Here is a 21,983-nt window from a genome sequence, read left to right on the forward strand (position 1 = left end):
ACCTTGTTAACATAAATTACCTCCTTAAGAGTTTGGAGAGATGTGACTGTTGGACTCTTGGTCCCTCACTGAAAATTCTGAAGTAAATTTTGTAGCATGTGAATGATTTAATGCTCAGAGAAATGGACTAAGTTGAGGCAAGAGATTTCTGCAGCAGATGACTTTGTAAGTTTTCACTTCTGCTGTGTCCCTCAGGGCAGAGTCCAGTTTCTGAACTCATTGTTTCAGGCTCACTTGAGAGATGTAAAGCCCTCTGTATCTCTCTTGCTCATCTATCCATGTGCTGGCACACAGAGGGAGACCTCGCGCCACTCTCTCCTCTCGCTGCAGAGGGGATTTATTAGCCAGGTAAATCACCGGATAACTCTCTTCAAAAGCGCTCCAGCTGACAGCTGACGAGGACTCGTTTTTCATAACTGCGTCAGAGGCGTCTCTCAATGACACCTCTTTCCCAAAAAGACAGCACAACAACCTCAGGCACATGGAGAGAATATCAAGCATAGAGACAGACAGACGGACAGATGAGAGAGGGAGAAACAGATTGAGTGCAAGACGGAAAAAGGCTGGTCCCACCTTCGATTTTGATCTTACTCTTTCTTTCTCCATCAGAGATCCGGAACACTGACAATCCAGAAACAGTGCTTTAATTTAGAAAAAAAAAACACAAGTCTGCTCCGGGGGTTGTGGGTTTAAACCCTGCCTTGGATCAATGTTTAAGGAGTTTGGTGTGTTCTCCCTGTGTCTACGTGGGTTTCCTCTGGGTGCCCCAGTCTCCTCCCACAGTCCAACCACACACACACACCGGTTGGATTGGCTGTGCAAAAGTGTCCTCAGCTGTGAGTGAATGTGAGAGTGTGTGGTGCCCTGTGATGAACTGGCACCCTGTCCAGGGTGGGTTCCAGACACAGAAAGTGTGATAGACAGAGAGAGACAGAGAGACAGAGAGAGAGAGAGAGAGAGATTACTATAGGGAACAGTTTCAGTGTTCAATTTCTGCCAGATGAACTGCGTAGATTTTCAACACAAATCGGCCACTACATTTTCCCAAAATAGTCTTCAGAAAAACACCCCCAAATTCGGCTGCTTCTTTGAGAAAAACTGCTTTCAAATCTTTATTCTTTCAACTAGATTCAAGGAAAAAAACTAGGCAATTTTACAGGAGCCATCCAAATCCTCTTTATCCAATGCTTTCAAAATTCTCCAAACCAAAAACCTGTTGCGAAACAAGTTAGACTTCCACTGAAAACAAAATTTAACCATCATTTTAACTGTTAACCTGTGGCAATGGCAATATGTAGTGTAGATAAGCACTGTGTGGGGCTTGTGAGGACTTTCTGATAGTGTTGCATTGCAGGCGACCTTAGAATCTTAATTCCGCTCGTAGCGTGTCCACTAACAAGCCACAGGGCACAGATCTGTTACATCTGAGGGCATTTGGATGAGATTCAGGCTCCTGAGCCTTTAGACAAGGCCCATAAGCTGCTCAGAGCTAAACAAGCAGATAAATCAATATAGCAGAAATCCCAAAGCAGCTACGTTTATTTATTTATATTTGTATTTATATTTATCTTATGAGGAAAAGGTGCTGTAGGAGCTACTTCCTGTTCCACAAATGATTATTCATCCATCCATCCATCCATTATCTGTAAGCGCTTATCCAATTCTAAGGTCGCGGTGGGTCCACAGCCTACCTGGAATCATTGGGCGCAAGGCGGGAATACACCCTGGAGGGGGCGCCAGTCCTTCACAGGGCAACACACACACACACACACACACATTCACTCACTCACACCTATGAACACTTTTGAGTCGTCAATCCACCTACCAACGTGTGTTTTTGGACTGTGAGAGGAAACCGGAGCACCCGGAGGAAACCCACACAGACACAGGGAGAACACACCGCACTCCTTACAGACAGTCACCCGGAGGAAACCCACACAGACACAGGGAGAACACACCACACTCCTCACAGACAGTCACCCGGAGGAAAACCACGCAGACACAGGGAGAACACACCACACTCCTCACAGACAGTCATCCGGAGCGGGAATCGAACCCACAACCTCCAGGTCCCTGGAGCTGTGTGACTGCAACACCACTGGTCAAAATCACAGATCAGCCATAAACTTATGACCACCTGGACTCTCATTGTCCATTCTCTCAGTTCCATTGACCATATAGTTCTACAATTACAGACTATAGTCCATGTGTCACTCTGCATACTTTCATTGACACTTTTCATCCTGTTCCTCAATAGTCAATGGTTGCACTGGGTGTGGCGCTTGTATAAGTGGATCAGACAAAGCAGTGCTGCTGAAGGTTTTACATACTGTGTCCATTCACAGTTCACTCTATTAGACAATGAGTGTAGAAACAAGGAGGTGGTCATCATGAGTATATCTCATGTAAATCCTGCATATTTTTTTTTACGATTTAAGGAAAAGTATTGCTTCTATAAGGCACTTGACTGTGACAGAGATCACCTTCATAAAAACGCCAACACAATACTTAAATTAATCAATAGTAGCTTTACTTTTGATGCTAATTCACAGTTAAAAATCACAGAAAAAAACAAATACCTGTTAATATAATCTAAATAAAAATACAGGTACATTTACTCAAGTCATAAATTAAGTGCATTTCTACCGTCTGGTATTTACATACACTATGACAAACGTATTCACTCCACAGAATTCATGTTTTCAAATCACTTCCATGACCACAGGTGTATAAAAACCAAGCACCTAGGCGTGCAGACTGCTTCTACAAACATTTGTGAAATAACAAGTTGCTCTCAGGAGCTCAGTGAATTCCAGTGTGGTACCGTGATAGGATGCAACCTGTGCAACAAGTCCTGTTGTGAAATTTCCTTGCTACTATATATTCCACAGTCACCTGTCAGTGGTATCATAAAGTGGTAGGCCACATAAAATGGCAGAGTGGGATCAGCAGATGCTGAGGTGCATAGTGTGCAGAGGTCACTAACTTACTGCAGAGTCTTCATGGAATGGGTTTCCATGGCCAAGCAGCTGCATCCAAGCCTTAGATCTCCAAGCCGAATGCAAAGTGGCGGATGCAGTTATGTAAAGCATGCTGCCACTAGGCTGTAGAGCAGTGGAGATGTGTTTTCTAGAGTGACGAATCACACTTCTCTGTCTGGTAATCTGATGGACTTCATTGGGCCAAGTGTAAAGTTTGATAGAGGGGGCGATTATGGTGTGGGGTAGTATTTCGGCTTTATTTAGATTTGGGCTCGGCCCCTTAGTTCTAGTGAAAGGAACTTGCTTCGGCATGCCAAGAGATTTTTTTTTGAAAATGTCATGTCTAAAAAAACGTTTGGGAATGGCCCCTTTCTGTTCGAACATGACCGTGCACCAGTGCACAAAGCAAGGTCCATAAAGACGTGGCTGAGCAAGCTTGGTGTGGAAGAACTTGACTGACCTGCACAGGCTGAGTCCTGAACTCAACCTGATAGAACACCTTTGGGATGAATTAGTTTGTTTAGGCCAGAATCCAAATGATACCTCATGTTTAGATGCTGCCAAGTACAAAAGTCTGTAGGGAGATTGATGTATGCTACTATGACTTTGAGCAAGCCCTGGGAAACTGACAAACCCAATTATACAAAAAGACAGCTCCATCAGCGACAAAATATTCAGCAAGCAATTCTCACAAGTGTTTTCCTCCCCCCCCACATCTCATTTCATTTCTTAGATTAAAACTTACAGGAAGTTCTCTTATTATTCATAATTTATACAATCATTTGGTAAAATCTAAACATGTTCAATTTTAAGTTAATGACACTGGGAGTCATGTTTGCTCTGATGAGTATTTAAGGACATATGGCGCCATTATGTTTGAAAGTAAACAACAGCAGCCCAGTATTATTCATCTCCTTGTATTGTTTGACAAGAATCTACTGAAGGAAAAAAAGAAAAAGAAAAATCAATTCATTTGTTTTATCATCACAATGAAAAGGAAATTAACCGTGGAGTCTTAATACCACACACTGCATGCAAAATGGCCAAAGAGTAAACATTCGTTAATTGAAGCAGATGGAGACAAAGAGATGGGTCTTCCACAGTGTGCACTCTGCTATGTGAAAACCAGATCTGTGATTAGGATTTGAGAGAGGAAATATACTTTTGAAAGTCACACCCTCCAGGGAATTTGCAGGTGGTGTGATCTGAGATAACTGCCAACTTGTGTTTACTCTAAAACAATGAGGCTCGGCTCCACATCTCGTTTTTTTTTAAATAATTTCTAAATCGACTAAGGAATATGGTGTGGAATATGAAGGAGATGAACAGTCTTAACTGTTTGCAAATGTTGGGGAGTCACTGTGTCGCAGATATACAAACAGAATAGATCCTCGCGGGTTTCCAGCACGAACAGGTTTACGGAAATTTAATTAAGTTCAACACACACCGTAAGAAGAATGCATCCAAAACCAAAGGGAAAATCTGGAGAATGGTAATTAGCAGAAGTCAGAAACACAAAGCATCAAAACACTAGCGGTACGAATCCAAGAGACAGAGGGAATACACGGGAAAGCTTTCACAACAAGATAATGCTCAGTATGCAACAGGAGAGTTAACAATACTTTGCAAATGTGGAATTCCTAAGGCTGGGTAAATATACTAACTGAGTAATTATGTGTAATCTAAAACAGCTGTGATTCAAAACTCACACTGCAAAAAATGAGTAAAATTTACTTAAATCTAGTCTAAATATCTAGTTTTACTAGTATATAATAAGATTGTTCAAATTATTTCTAGCTTATTTTTACCTGTTTTAAATAATTTCATCTACAGAAAGTGTCTTATTCCATTGGCAGATATTTTTTCTTAATTTAAGAAATAACATAAAATGATGCTTAAAAGAAACAAAAATATCTGCCAATGGAATAAGACACTTTCTGTAGATAAAATGATTTAAAACAGGTTTAAATAATTTTAATTATTTAAAACAGGTAGAAATAAGTTGAATCTTATTATATTCTTACGATAATTTCCAAATGAGTAAAACTAGATATTTAGACTAGATTTAAGTCAATTTTACTTACTTAGACTTTTTGCAGTGCAGGTGACCAGTTCTCATTGGTTGATGGAGTCATGTGACTGCCCGCTGAACCATGGGAATTGAAGTCCCTAGAGCAAGTAACAGACTCAAGTGGTAGTGTAGATTGAAGTGAGGGAGTGACAGGTGTGACACACTGACAAAATTACATCGATATGAAGTGTAGTTCAATGCAGTGAATTGACGATAAGCTCACAAGAGAACACATATCGGTACATTTTAAACTACAGTTACTGTTTTTTGCTCGATTAAAGTTATTCAATAAAATAAATGACACAGAAAAATTGGCCTTTGCAAAACTAACTGCATAATAGGGGGTGGGCGATACGGCAAAAATACATTATCACGATTGTTTTTTGCAGGATCACTATCTTAATTTTATCACAATTCTTTTTCAAGCTGGTTTTTAAACTCTTAACACACTTTTAATGACTTTTTCAATTTTGCACCTGAAATTACATCAAAGATCCCAACCTTTCCATAAGGAAACTGATTCATTTTACTGCAGAAAATTATTGGAATTATCTAAACTTAATGGTGTGTGTTCTCCCTGTGTCTGCGTGGGTTTCCTCCAGGTGCTCCGGTTTCCTCCCACAGTCCAAAAACACACGTTTGTAGGTGGATTGGTGACTCAAAAGTGTCTGTAGGTGTGAGTGAATGTGTGTGTCTGTATTTCCCTGTGAAGGACTGGCGCCCCCTCCAGGGTGTATTCCCGCCTTGCGCCCAATGATTCCAGGTAGGCTCTGAACCCACCGCGACCCTGAACTTACAGGGTACAGATAAGGGTTACAGATAATGTATGAATGAATGAATGAATAAACTTAATGGCAACATTTTACCTTCCTTGACAAACTAATCTCATGCCCCTCTCCAAATGGCTGTATACCCTCAACAAACAGGAATACTCACCTCGATTTATTCTGATATTTAGTCTTGTTTCTAACCCAGTACTCTTCCATTTTAAGGCCAGAGGTGTTGGAAGCAGGGAGCTTTCTTCGACTGGCTGTAGACTGAGGCCGCCTCCCTCACTCCCCTCCTGTGTTTAAAGGGTCTCAGTAGGGAAAGGACAGACAGTGAAAGGGATCTAATCTTTGAAAACTTATCTATTGTTTAATAAGCTGCCAGAATGACAAGCGGCCAGTCATTTCCTACTGGAGAATGCGATTGGTAGCAGCAATTCAGCAAATCTACCTTTTTGTTCCTATCCTCAACAGTGTGGTTTTAAACATCGGATAGAAGCTCATAACCACTGTTTTTTTTTCTCGTCTTATATGATGCTTCTTCATAAATTAACAAAGAATAATGAAGTTTGGAATAAAGTAGTAGTTGCGGTGTTGTGTCTACAGTGAACTGTGAAGCTTGGACCTTGTACACGCTCGTAGGCTACGACGGGAGTGGCCCCAAACACACACAAGAGACAAACTTGAAACAATGTAAGTGACTTTCATTCCCCCTCTCTCTTGTCTCATGTTCATTAGGTGGGAAGTTATGAGTCCGGGATCCTACAGATGCGCTATCCGGTCTGGCCTCGATACGGAACATACTTGGAGCCAGTATCTGACAACCGACATCTAACTGTGGCCACACTTGAAGAGAGACCATTTGTGATCGTAGAGGCTGTGGACCCCATCACTGGCACCTGCCTCAGCAATACTGTGCCCTGCAGACGCCAGTCCAACAAGACTGAGACGTGAGTAAAAGTGGGCTGGTCTACTACTCATTTCTTGGGGTGACCTGCTTCATATGTCATTCAGTGCTAACTGGAGCTTTAAATGGGCTCCGTTAAATCTCCAGGACGTATTGTGATCAAATCTGTCAAATCAACACCAAAAATATGTCCCAAATCTGACAGGAATGCATCCAAAATATCAACAGATCGTCACCCAGAAAAATAAATATATAAATAAATAAATGAAATCCACAGAAACCAAGAGGCTGAATCACAATATATCACCAATATTTTGCTTCAGTAGGTGTCAAGTTGTGCAGATATTGTAGCCTCACCATAGTATTGTCCTCTCAAAAAAAAGAATTTGAGGTTTTATTTAAGCAAGTAACATTTTACAAAATAATGCACAGGTTAAGAGGTTTAATTGTGTCCCTGGTGTAAGACCTAAGAAATAAAGAACAAGAGAATCAAGAAGAAAAGAAAGTGAACTGTGGCATGCAAAAAATAAAAAATAAAAATAATAATAATAATACAACCCTGAACTTTGCAGGAACAAGTGAACAACATAGAAATCCAAGAGTAGCCCCAGCACAGTTTCAGAATATGTGATTGTGCATCTCCGTGTCGGCTGGTAAACAATACATCTACTCCAGATAATTTGGTTTACAGCACACAGATTATCCATAATCCTACACTGAATTAGTTAACTCAGAACCATCCCCCAAAAAAGCTTAGACAACGTAGTGAAATCATTGGGATTGTGCTCCACTGGGAGGCTGTACCGCTGACTGAGCTGCTGTGGTAATTAGTGCTGTGAGCAAGAGCATGATCAATGTAAAGTGACAGTAACTGATAGGGAGAGTCACATGTGCATTCTCTCCACCTCTATTTACACAAACTGTCACAGCAAAACGCTAATTTGGTACAAGCTTGACTTCTTTTTACTAATTTTGGTCTCCATGGTTTTCAGAAGAAACAAACAAACAAAAACAGAAATTATACAGGGAATTGACAAGAATGCTTCACTACCTTTTGCCTTGAAAAGCTGTGTGAACCAGAAAATATGAACTGTACAAACCTACCAACCACCTCAGCACCTGGGGAGCAGTTTTTGTGGGTGCTTTGCTCAGTAACACTTCAGCCGTGGATGTATTTTTCCAGCTGGATTTGAACAAGCACCCCTCCAATCTTAAACTCACTTCTCGAACCTCAAGATCACTGCTGCCCCCGATTACAGGTGTTAATTTAACAATATTAATTTCCGCTAGAGCAGCAGGTAGGGTCGTAGTCACACAGCTCCAGGGACCTGGAGGTTGTGGGTTCGAGTCCCGCTCCGGGTGACTGTCTGTGAGGAGTGTGGTCTGTTGGTAGGTGGATTAGCGACTCAAAAGTGTCCATAGGTGTGTGTGTGTGTTGCCCTGTGAAGGACTGGCGCCCCCTCCAGGGTGTATTCCCGCCTAGCGCCCAATGATTCCAGGTAGGCTCTGGACCCACCGCAACCCTGAACTAGATAAGGGCTTACAGATAATGAATGAATGAATGATTAATTTCCACTGATTTCCAGAGAAAACTAATAAATAATTAAAAACTTATAAACATGCAAGTTGCCCCACTGCAGTTCTATAAGATATCTTTCAGTGACATTATTTTATTTAGATCACCCAACCATCTCTGCTCAAGTGTACAAATGTGTTAAGACATTTAGCCAAAATGCTCTTTAAATTGCCAATTTATACACAAACAAAACGTATTCATTTATAATGGACTTGTTTGTTTGTGTGCACATGTGTGTGTGTGTGAGTGAGTGAGTGAGTGAGAGAGAGAGATAGAGAGACTGAGACTGGAGGGCAATGTTGTCGTTAAAACCTCACACCAGCATCATCAGGTTTTTATTAAACCATCTTACACCACAATCACTCCGCAGCCATTCCAGTGAGCTCAGGAATTCTAGCCACCTGCTCAAAGCTGAGCGCTCTCTCAGGAACCTGCTGGCTCTGAGCTACAGTGAGAGATAAAACTTTACCCCCAGCACTCTGGCGCTGCCTGATGAGAGCAGGGTGATAATTAGTAGAGTTGATTAAAGTAGAGCCCTATCCTTCAGTGAACGCAAAAAACCTCTGAGGGCTCTCTCTCTCTGTCTGTCTACAAAACACACAGACAAAACACACACACAGAGAAGACTGTGGGCCAATTAACTCTACAGAAGCGTGGCTCTCTCAGGGTTTTCTGCCCGGCCCAAATCAAACGCTCATACACGTTGTGCACAGTCACATTAAGATGCCTTTGGAGCCGAAGTTAACCATCACAGCTGAACTCAGCCAGGTGGTGGGATAGTGACGGAGGAACAGAATGTTCAGAGTCAGAGGGAGTTGCTCATTTACTCCCAGCAGTTCATTTGCTTTCTTTTGTTTTTGTTTCTATTGACTATGACTTGTGGGTTTGTATGTCGAATGCAATGCATTACTCCCACTCCGCGATGCTACAGTTCATTAGTCGGAAGGTACGGGGGAGGTTACAAGGTGATGTGTCATTAGCTTTGCTTTTGCCTACGCATTGCTCACACTCTATTGCAATTCTGTTCTCAATTATTTGTTTTATTCATACAGTGCAGCACAGAACATGTGATCATCGTTTTCCAATAACTTTCCAATGAGGTTTTTTTTTATATTTAACCCACAATAATGCTTTACACTAAATAAATGACATGAAAACTGCATTCAGAAATTTTGCCACAGCTAAAAACTAAGAGAAACTTGTCAGGACACTGTCACAGAGGTTATTCTGGCATTTCAAAAACAGGAAAGCTCAAAATACATCCCCTTGTCATTGTAAGGTCTGCAGAAGCTTTGGTGCTTCATATCAATGTCTTTGTTTACAATAATAACAAACTATAAAAATAGTTTATCTTGTCAGTTGCTGATAGTGTGTGTGATCAGGGAAAGCCTGTTATTTTCTGTTCATACAAAGCTACAAAACTGAAGCACTGTTGAGACGACATTAAAGCAACTCGTTTACCAGAAACCAACAAGATAACATTTAAACATTTAAGTTTTTGAACATTTCTAAAGCCAAGCACCTTAACATTTTAGCAATCAAGTGATTTACACTTGTTAAAGGAACAGGGCATCGCTGGGAACTAGATATTCATTACTGACTTACATTTCTATAAGGGTCCGACTGATAAAACCGAGCTGTTACTAATCCACAGCCTCGTTTATTTGAGTAACACCTCGCTCTGGCTTTAATAATCTGAAGATTTTGTCCGTTTTCGTGTAAAACAAAGTTAAACAAAGACAGAAAGTCAGTAACGGTGCGATGTGTGCGTGTATTCCTGTCGTTATAGGGACAGAAAAGATGACTTTCTGTTTGTTAAATATACAGTAGAAAACAAAAGGCTGAGTCACAGAAACATTCTCCAAACATAAAGAAGAGACTATGATAAATAGTACCTCAACAACGTTCAACACATTTCTGTTGGAGGCTCCAGTAAAACACTGAGCTGCACCGCGGTGGATGGTGGAGCTACAGCGCTGAAGAAGCGTGAGTGTGTCCCAGTTCAGCTCTTGTCCAGGGAAAAGAGGACCTCTGTTCACCGCCGAACAGTTCCAGATTTAGTTCATGAACTGGAATGTGAAATATTGGTGAACTATAAACAGAGGGTGTGGTGGTGCCACCTTAGGTTCTCTCTGTGAAATACGGCTGAATTAACAGTTCCTACTCACGCATGCGCTTTTCAACACTATGTGTCAGTCAGTCAGTCAATAAGCGCATATAGTGTTGCACGGTATACCGATACTAGAAAAGTATCTCAATACTTTGTCATTAAAAACAGTACAATACCACGTATAATGAGTACTTTAAGGGAGGCAGTGCTTTGTCTCATCTCCCCCCCTTAATGGTTTTGCTGCTAGATTTAGCGACTTTTCAGACCTTCTAGCAAGTTATTTAAAAAACAAAAAACCTGACTATCACCAATGACTTTCTGTACAAACCTTAGCTACTTTTAATAGAAGAGAATCGCCGGTAGCACGACTCGTTAGAACACTGGGTTTGACCGTGAGTGGGAAAGACAGCTCTATCCACAGCTTCCCTTGGCATCTCACACAGATCAGAATGAGCTGCGAACGTGCAAAAAGTGCCGCCAAAGACACGTATTTATTTTTCCGAACTGAGAAAACATAATTGATTGAGGCAATCAGCTTTATTCAAACAGTCTTGTGAATGTATGGCATACAGTCAAAGGCGCGTTTGGACCCAGAAATGGTGAAACGTCACGTGTGGAGTCACACTTAACAAGCAGATACCAGCGTTTTTGCCGACCGCCCTCAGCTTTAGAGAACGTACATTACTTCTCCTGGTGTTTTAGGTTTTTGCCATGGTATCGTTTCAGTGCCGGTATCGAGATATTTACGCAGGTATCGTATTGAAAGTCATAATTTTGATATTGTGACAACACTAAGCACATAAGCCTCTTCTAGGCCGGCCGGCAGGTGGTCCGACAATTAGCACACTTATAATATTCTGATAGTACAGGGGCTAGGCTTGGAATACACACAAAGGGTGTGTTTATACTTGTCAGCTTTGGTTTGATGCAAATAAGCCCTTGTGTGACTGCTCTGTTAGTGTGATTTTTTAGAGAAAGGGTGAATGCTTCCTTTTGAACTATGGTTCGCACAAAACGTGGGCTGCGATCGGCTGAACAGGTGGGTCTCTGAACCAAAGGCATGTAAATGAAACACAGGATGTGATTTCACAAAGTGGGACACTAAATTGCAAATTGAAAAAAAAAATCTGGTGCACTGAGGAATTTATACATTTTACCATGTGTTTCCAGTTGGTAAATATAACACCAGGTGTACACAATCCCAATATGTGCATCAACCTGGCATTTTTGTGGACGAATGACTCACACAATATATGTCATACATTCAATGTCAGTTTTTAAATTTTTTTAAAGATATTTTGGTTTCATTTGTTATCTGTCAGTGTGAACACTAAGCAAACCAGGACCAACATGTAACAATGTATATAATTTTCTCATTGGGTCCAAACTAAGAGAACTAAACTACAATCATAAACACATACTAAACCAATGTCGACTGATATGAATATTGGACCTTACGCATTAAACAGAGATTTACAAATCCTTAAAAGTACTGAAAACTATGATGTGTCACTGATATTATGGTGTAAGGTACAGAGGTGTGTTATACCACCATCCAATCCCTGTTCCTTACATTTCTCCATTCTACACTCTCAAATGTATGTGAATGTATGCATACAAACACATACACATACACACCCCTCATGCCCCTTTGATGATCTGCTAGCTCCATGTTAGATCCCTGCTGCTGTAATCCATAATAACCAATTAACCTGCAGCACCAGCCCAAAGCCCCTCTAACTTCCACACACTGAACAGCACTGTGGGTGCGCTGCAGGCGAGGTCAAATAAGCCAAGTGAATAAAAGCTAATGAAATAAATATGTGAATACCAGTGTGCTGAAAGAACTTCCTCACGTGTTGCACATCTGTCATAAAAAATAAATAAATAAATAAATAAATCAGCACTTTCCAAACGGAGCAGGGTTCAGCAAATCCAGGAACTCTGTAAAAGAGGCATATGTTCAAAAGGATTAAGCTGCATGATAGAATAACTTATGCCACTCATTTGAGTTCTGGTGGCCTGTTTTGCTGCTACCACAGTACTGCCACTGAGAACTGTTTGGTCTCACTGCTACAGCCGCTGTAATCCTGTTACTGTGAAATGGGAGGACATTTCACTCGCCACGTCCCAGTAATCCATAGGATAAAGCTCTGGAATTGATTCTTATCCCGCTGCGGCTCTCTATCTTTAATGCAAAGCCAAGACAGCTCGCTTGTTGCTTTTCTGTTCAACTGCACGTCAAGTATATTGTTGCCTGTCTGTTACGATGATCAAGTATTTGCCATTTATCAAGTATTCGGACAATGCAAGAGCCACTGCCAGAAAAGGTGCCAAACTGAAGCTTATAGCCCACAAATATATATATATTTTTACGGTTTGTGGTTGCCAAAATTTCACCATAAAATATACAGTCAAAATGTATGACATTGCAGAATTATTTTTGACAATCGTAAATTTTTACATTTAATAAATGTTTTGTTTGTAGTACTTTTCCGAAAAAAACAAAACAAAAAACAAATACAACATAAAAAACCCATAGTATTTACATAAAAATAACAAAGAAACATTGTTTTGCCATAAAATTAATATGTAAATAGTGTGACAATAGTGACAATAGAGAATGGTGACTGAGATATAGCCTTACCACGTTCTGTATTCAGCCCTTAAAATGAGGTATTGCTGAAAGGAGCAAAGAAATGTGCAGTATCTGGTGCCACACACATCTTGTCACAACATGCACAGAAACACAATCACACACAAACATACAAAAAATAATCACCCCAATGCAACCCAAAATCAAAAAGACTCAAAAACAGAGAAGAACAAAGAAAATCACAGAAAATATGGCGCTGCTAGGAATGGTTGGAGCTCTGTAATGAGTCTGATCTCCCAGTCATTGAATACTTGTACTGCCTATATAATAACTATAATGGTTTGTGCGTTTAACAGTGAAATAATGTATTTTTACATTAAAGTGATGTAAAAATTAGTGTTTTGGCTGATAAAACTATTTACAGAATTTCACTGTTACAGAAACCATTTTGGAGTTTACAGTCATTTTGTGTCATGGTTTTACAGTTTTTCACCGTAAAGTTACAATAAAAAAAAACTGTAAATTTTTTACCATTTACATTCAACAGGAACTGCAGCCTTATTCAGGCCAGACCTTTGTTCTGTTCTTTCAAAGATAACAGTTATATAACTGTTTTATTATAACTGTATTATAACGAGTAATACAGCCTCCAGTAATCTGGTCTTCGCACACCTTGCCTGAAGTTTGTCAGAGAGTGTAATTAGGGGTTTGATGCGAAAGTTTCATTCTTATCTCTCGTCAAATTAGAGCAGATTTACATTGTCGCGTTTTGTTTGTAAGTCCTTTCTCAGGATGTTATCAAAACTGCAAATCATGATATTTGTTGCAGAATGTCTGGTGAGTTTTAGGAGTTTAAATGAATTATTTAATGGGCTACAGAATGAAAACTTTGTGCATTGCCAAGCTAACTTTTCAGGCAGCTGTGGAGGGTGGGAAGTGTGCGCAGGCTTTGTGTTGCAGCAGCTCTGATCCGGCATGAGTCGGCCCTCCGTCAGCCGGTGCAGTAATCCAGAGTTGCTCTCCTGCCTTTGTTTGCTGGTGATTAATTTGCATTGGATTTGTTTTGGCCAGGCCCGGCTGTCCTTCCATCTGTTGTAGCTGTGACATAACACAAGGACCTGCCGCGACTGCCCGGTACCCACCCGCCCACTGCTGACGTCACCCATCCTCCTGCACTCGGCTACTATCCCTCCATCTCTGCTTCTTTCCATTTGCTTCTTGTTACTCTTTCCCTTCCTCTACACTACGGCCAGGGTTTCTGGCAACGGTGCATGTGTGCTCTTGTAGGTTAAGAGACAAAGGCAGTTTAAAATACCCAGCTCTAATGGTAGTAGGGGGTGTACCATCACAGCTTTAGAACATGATGCTGTTTTGTAGGGGTGTATTTATACACCCAGTTAATAATTAAACTCATATTAGATCCACAATTAGATCTACTATTTTGAAAATCTAATTTGGTGATTTTTTTTTCTGTGCTACAGGAAGTAGAATTGGCCAAATAAGCAGTCAACTACATGGATGAGCATTTGCAATTTGAAATTGCAGTGTACAAAACGCAGTCTCAAATGGGTGTTCTAATTAGCCAGGGTTTCACCGATCACAGACCTAACAAACCTATCAAATCACTCCCATCAAAATGTGGGGCAGGTCCCTTGAACTACATGATTGTTAAAGACAATTTCATGGATATAATTCCTGGATCCAAATTCTTGGATAGTTTTTTTGGATATAATTTTTAAACAGCTCAATTTGATAAACAGAAATTAGTTATAAGAACGCTGTTTCACAACACTAGTGATGGAAGTGTAAGTTGTTGATTGGTGCACAGACTATACACTTACATTAGAAGCCATAGTTAATTTGATGACGTAAATAAAAGTTATGGTTAACTGATACAATATGCACCACATGTTGGGTTAGGGTTTGGGGGTTGGGGACAGCTGTGATGCATGGTATCACAGATTTGCATTTGGATAAAACAATGTCATGATGCATTGTTGAACCCTTACTCTCCACCTATTCCTCTGTGGAAATAACAGCATGCCATAAGACATCCTAATGGATGTTATTGGCTCTCCCGTTATTCTGTCCTCATTGCTCAGTATACGTATGATTCATGGCATCTATCAGACATGCACTGCAGACTCGTAATCAACATAACACGAGCCCAGCGTAGTAAACAGTGTGTCGTTAATGAGGCACAGCCAGTACTCAAAGTGCTCCTGTCCCATTTCACACGTTTACACACCAGAATGGGCTCCTTTAGACTCGTTCCCAAGCAGTGGCAACAAATGACAAATTAGCACACCACTGTGTGGAAAAGTTACAAATGATGATGATGATGGAATGCTTATTTTCCCCTGGATATGTAGTTGACCTATTTAAAACATGCTGCATAAAAGGCTTAGAAACTAAATTTGCGGGAGGCAGAGTTTGAACCAGACACAGCAGTGTCATGAACCAATTCTACCGACCTATAATGAGAGCTGTAACTGAAAATGAAGAATACAATGAGGCCTGGTATTTATGCTAAAACATCGATTTATTTCTTGGCTTGCTTTCAAAACCATATTACAAAAAGGTCTGAGCCATGAAAAGTATCTGATCATACTGTATGTGCGATACCTTCACAGCATCAGCAGAAGGTCGCTGATGAAACCAATAACTGTCTCATTTCACATCTCTCAGAAGAACTGATATCGCCTGTGTACTTATATATTCGTCCAGATGTTTGTAGAGAACTCCTGCTGCAGTACCAGTATTTCCTGTTTTTTTTCCGGTTTTACAGTATTTGGTATATTTCTATGAAAATTTGATTGAATTCAGGGACAAGAGCATTAGTGAATTTACGTACACACACATACAGATCAGCCACAACATTAAAATGACCTCCGCTCTCAATTTTTTCAGTGATAAACCATATAAAATAAAAATAATATACTAAAGATATCTTCTAATTAATTCAATATATGGATACTGCCATGCATTACACTTATTAAGTATGTTTTCTGTTTACTGAAACGCAACGGACACAGTGTCACTGAAGCAAAGCTCTGAATGGCATCTCTTATGGAGCATTTTTTAAATATGAGCAAGTATGTGAGAGAGAGAGAGTGAATGCGTGAGCGAGGGAGATCCATCCAGCGTGTAGTAGATGCTTGTCGTCTACAAATATTTAGACTACATAAATATGTGGAGGATCTTTCAGCTTAACTGAAGGCTTTAAGTATTTTTCTATGAAATACCTTAATCAACAGAATAATAAAACAGCTTCATTTATACATTAATATGATTCCTTATTCTTTATTTTCTCCTGTAGGATCATTGGACATACCGAACCATACACCAAACTGTGCTGTAAAGGATTCTGCATTGACATCCTCAAGAAACTCTCTCGCAACATCAAGTTCTCCTATGACCTCTACCTTGTCACCAATGGCAAACATGGCAAGCTCGTGCGAGGCATTTGGAACGGCATGATCGGAGAGGTGAGGCTTTTGTGGTGCATTTTATCAAGTTAAAGTTTTTTAATAAGGAAATAGAAACTTGTGGAGAATTGTTTTAATCCACCAGCGGGCTCCTGTAATTATGGAGACCGTGTCTGTGACATCAAAGCAAGAGGAAGAGGAATGTAAAAGCTGTATGTTTCCAAACAGGAACTGCGACTAACATTCTAACTTGAAAGTACTTGATGCGTGTTATGTGTAAATCAGATCAGTTTGTACTCTGTGGGTTGTGATGTTACCTCCTGGTTTCTTGTGTGCAGATGTTGTGCTCATAAAGTTATTATGTACACAGACTGGATAATAACTGGTAATAACTGGAGTTAGTGCACAAACTATAAATCACATGAAAACTCACAAGACCACTGTATGTGAAGAGAGCCTGGATTCAAATATCATATAAAAATGCAGGTAGCCTACAACAGCCTAAAAAATGCACATGTAATCACTGGCATTTGTTATATATTGTGAGGCTTATAAAAACACAACAGCCCACAGAATGGGAGGCAGTGGAAAACTGGATACAAGGAACAATGCCATTTTTGAATTCATGTTTAGGCGTTTGGAATAGTGGGGACCCACTTCCAAGAGAAGGAATAACCACCGCCAGCAATGAATGAAATGAATGAAAATGCATTACAATAAAACAACGAAATTTGCTTGTTTCCAGTCTCACCATTAATCCACATTCTGAGGGTAAATGGGTATATATGTGTGCCATACTGTATAATAAATACTTGTGATTACATGTGCATAGGGCTACATGTATTTTATACCTGTATGTTAGTTTGAGATATTAACCCCTATATTACCTTTAAAGAGGCTAATGCTCTCAAACTTTTTTATAAATATATATGAACAATAAATATTTTTTTTAGAATACAATGAATGTCATGTCGCTTAATGTGAAGTACATACTTGAAACCAGTATGAATGAGATGTTTAAGGATTAAAATGATTAAAAATCTACCTACCAACGTGTGTTTTTGGACTGTGGGAGGAAACCGGAGCACCCGGAGGAAACCCACACAGACACAGGGAGAACACACCAACTCCTCACAGACAGTCACCCGGAGGAAACCCACACAGATACAGGGAGAACACACCACACTCCTCACAGACAGTCACCCGGAGGAAACCCACACAGACACAGAGAGAACACACCACACTCCTCATAGACAGTCGCCCGGAGGAAACCCATACAGACACAGGGAGAACACACCACACTCCTCACAGACAGTCACCCAGAGGAAACCCATGCAGACACAGGGAGAACACACCACACTCCTCACAGACAGTCACCCAGAGGAAATCTGACCCAACTAAATTAAACCTGCTTTTTTGGCCAGTTCTACTTGGTCCACACAACACGCTCCTAAGCAAAGGTTAGTCTAGCCTGATGCTAGTGAGAGAGCTTGCAACTGGGGAGTAGGCATTCAGTTGACATTCTCTCCAACAGCAAGACACTATGCAGAGACTGTAACCTTGCCTGTCCTATGCTGAATTGAAGAGCAATTCCAACTGCAGTGTTCCATCAATTCCCCTTTTATGGGGTCTCTGTATGCTGCTCTCTTACTCAGCTCTCATGTGGACAATGGGCTTTTTTTTTTCAGGGATTTGAATGAATCTGACATTTTAAAAGCGGCAAAATTCTAGAAATCGTGCTATTAACCAATGTCTCTTGCAATGGATAGAAGTATCTATACAAAAGGAAAAATGGAGAGATACATGTTTGATTTGATGAAAAGAAGGAAGGATGGATAGACACACATGGTGTTTTTCCACTGTATGAACTCTACTAGCCATTTTGGATTCAACTTTTGTTTTTTCAATGGGAACAGATATTGGAAGCCTGTGCTAGCATTTCTCCTGCGGTGTTGCTATCAGTGTGTGAAGAGTGGGAGAAGAGGGTTGCATTGACAATCCAACACAATGGGCAGCACTTTGAACACATTTTATAAGTGGTCAGAAACTTGTAAATAACTCATGAAAGAATAAAGTTACGTTAAAACCATTAAACCGTAAAGCATACCATTGTTTTTCTTGTGAAATTCCCAATAAGTTCGATGTGTCACATGACCCCCTTCCCATTGGAAAAACAAAAGTTGGATCCAAAATGGCAGACTTCAAAATGGCCACCATGGTCACCACCCATCTTGAAAAGTCCCCCCCCCTCCCATATACTAATGTGCCACAAACAGGAAGTAAATATCACCAACCATTCCCATTTTGTTAAGGTGTATCCATATAAATGTCCCACCCTGTTCTTCACTGTGCATTTCCTGAATGCCTGCTCTGAAAGATTAAGGTCAAATCTACCAGGTTAAAAACAAACAAAAAAACTCTGAACTGTTACATCAAACATTGTTGTCATTATCATTAAACTGCTTTAGGCCATGTTTCAACCTGTATTTAAACATCGATGTGTGGAATCCAGAGGTTCTAGACCTTTAGACCTTTACAACTACAACACTACAGATGGGCAAAGTAATACACAATATAAAGTTAGCAAATTTTGCACGTCATAATTTCTGTGTGTTTTTTCTCTCTTTTCAAGGTGGTGTACAAGAGAGCAGATATGGCCATTGGTTCTTTAACTATAAATGAGGAGCGCTCTGAGATCATTGACTTTTCCGTTCCGTTTGTCGAGACGGGGATCAGTGTGATGGTGGCCAGAAGCAATGGAACAGTTTCCCCCTCTGCCTTTTTAGGTATAGGCCACGAAATACTAACCTGCACCACAGATTATATACCCGTTGCTTGTTGCAAAAAATGAATATTGACTTGATACTGTCACCTATCCATGTCCTGTCCACAAATGTTTCTTTTTGCTGTTGTTTATTGCTATTACAAAGTTGGACAGGATTTTATGGATTCAAAAGAAGAAGAAAAAAACCCTTGCAAACAAATTATTTGTGTAATTATGTAAACTACTGGTCATTTCTCTGACAGTTTCTCACTGATCAGATTTTGAACACACTATGTGCTTTGCAGTTTTGCTGCAGGTCTGCCCTAGGATTGTGGCCAGAAAAATCCAAATCAACCTTAAAAGAATCTTTATTAAACATCTCACTACACTGTGGAACCTCTACTAACGAACTTTCCAAGATACGAACCGTTCATTTGCCTCCACCAATGAACCACAACTCTAGAAACGAACCCGAGCCTCCGCGGAGCCGGCGGCTGGAAATGGCCACTGACCCCAATAGGCGAGTCTCCCAGCGCCCAGACTAGAGTGAGCTTTTAAGATTAGCACATTGTAGCTTTAGCAATTTAGCATTAGTGTAAATAGCAGACATCGAGATTCGTGGTAAGTTAAGCCGTATCTACGCTTCGTCTCCCCACATTCACCGCCTACTCTCCGTTATTCCACCCACCCCCCACCTCCCGTCATACAGCCAGTGCCTGTGTTACTCCTCCAGCCAGTCGTCACGTCTCCAAGGTAGCGATGTGTAACCACTTACAACTTTATTATTTCTTTTTTATTACTGTTACCACTGTATTTCTCTTTTATTTGTAGTAACGCTACATGTATTTTTTACTAATTTGAGAGTGTTGTAAACATATATCAGTGCAAAAAGAGTGACTTTCGGGGTAGGGGCTGGAACACATTAATTGCCTTTCCATTATTTTAAATGGGGAAAATTGACTCGAGAAACGAACTTTTCCACTTACGAACCGGGTCACGGAACGGATCAAGTTCATAGGTAGAGGTTCCACTGTAGCTATAATTAGAGTGCATTTTTTTCCATTTCAAATAAAATTTATTTCATAGAGGTCAACTGGATTGTTCTCATGTTATGTCATGTTATGTGGTTTCATTTATCCAATTATACAAGGTATAATCCTTTTCCTTCTCTCTCACAGAGCCTTACAGTCCTGCAGTTTGGGTGATGATGTTCGTGATGTGTCTGACTGTTGTGGCAGTGACTGTGTTCGTGTTTGAGTACTTCAGTCCTGTCGGGTACAACCGAAGCCTGGTCAGTGCCAAAGGTGAGTGCTCACTACGTCTGATTTAACTCTCCAGAAAAGAGGACAGGTGTTAAAGATAAGCCCAGCCAAAAGGAACTCAATCAATCTGTAATGACTGGCAAGACAAAAGTCAATCTCTGCCTGATTGAAAAGGCAATTTTCATGGGCTTTTCACTTATCGCGTTTCAGTTTTTGCCAATCTACATCTTATTAATGTATTGGCTCTAATTTTCAGCTTTTAATAAGAGATTCTTTTGTCTGAAATCATAACAGAGAACCACAAAAGAGAAGACAATTATATGCATGTGATGCTTTGTTTCTGACATTTAGTTGTAATCTTTATCTGCTATTAAATATACCTCAGATTTGTTCAATCACAACTGTAGTGTGCTTCATTTCTGAACAGTTTTCACCTGATATTAATCTTAAAAACATGAAAAATGTTAATTTATCCTTCTTTTAAGATCCTGGTGGGCCAACCTTCACAATTGGGAAGTCAGTGTGGCTGCTGTGGGGGATTGTCTTCAATAATTCAGTGCCCATTGAGAACCCCAAGGGCACCACCAGTAAGATCATGGTACTGGTGTGGGCTTTTTTCGCTGTGATCTTCCTGGCAAGTTACACAGCCAACCTGGCTGCATTCATGATCCAAGAGCAATACATCGACACAGTTTCCGGACTCAGTGACAAAAAGGTAGGTGCAGCTAAGGCTAGTGACTTTTCTTTCAATTCATTTCAGTTTCCATGTATACCAACCCCAATCTGCTGAGTACAGCTGGATATTTTATTAGGATTTGAATTAATTGCACATCAACTGACTGTCACGAGCTGTAAAATAATCCCATGATTGAAAAACACATTTATACGTTTGTAAATCATGAATGATGTGTTGGAAGGAGTGGGGGGTTGAAAGGTAATAAACTATTACAAAATATTATACATTGCATTTCATGTGATATGGATGCAATAAAACTTTGATATATGTTTCATAAACATGCCAGGATTAAGCACTTTTCAAAGAAAAAGACCCCTCATTAGGATTCCTGCACTCATTTCAAATTTTCTTGGCATTCTCTGCAGAACTGGATACACGTTAGCAAAGGAGGGGGAGAGTGTGTCTTTCTATACTCAGTAAAATAATATTTGCCGGACAGATGGGCGATTAGAGTTATTACATGTGCAAAGACTTACCTAAATAAGATCACACACATCCTGGGGAAATGTCTCAAACGAGCTTCATTCTCAATACAATTATTTAAAATGAAACCACTGCTAATCCAACAATAAATTAAATCAGTAATTTCCTATAGAGCACAATGCCCAGTTTTATAATTATACAGATAAGCAGCAGCGCAAATGAAAATGCTATTGATACCAAAATGTAACCTGAATATTAAAAACGGTTTGAATTTTTCATGCCTTACACTACAATGAAAGAGGAAGTTAAATGAGCTGAACTTCTATTCCACACATCACAATGCTATTTGATGAGACAGAAGT

The 21,983-nt window shown here is 40.2% G+C and overlaps 1 protein-coding gene across 1 annotated transcript in view; it reads left to right on the forward strand.

The window, feature by feature from the left end:
• The window catches only part of grin2ca (glutamate receptor, ionotropic, N-methyl D-aspartate 2Ca), an 80,705-nt gene that overhangs the window by 51,879 nt on the left and 6,843 nt on the right, over positions 1–21,983 (forward strand). Inside the window, exons 5-9 of the mRNA XM_066642277.1 lie at positions 6,558–6,769; positions 16,328–16,496; positions 19,069–19,222; positions 20,379–20,504; positions 20,948–21,177. Coding sequence (XP_066498374.1) covers positions 6,558–6,769; positions 16,328–16,496; positions 19,069–19,222; positions 20,379–20,504; positions 20,948–21,177 — 891 coding nt within the window. The remainder of the gene's footprint in view (positions 1–6,557; positions 6,770–16,327; positions 16,497–19,068; positions 19,223–20,378; positions 20,505–20,947; positions 21,178–21,983) is intronic.

This window comes from Hoplias malabaricus, chromosome 13 (assembly GCF_029633855.1).
Source record: "Hoplias malabaricus isolate fHopMal1 chromosome 13, fHopMal1.hap1, whole genome shotgun sequence".
In the NCBI taxonomy this organism is placed as follows: domain Eukaryota; kingdom Metazoa; phylum Chordata; class Actinopteri; order Characiformes; family Erythrinidae; genus Hoplias; species Hoplias malabaricus.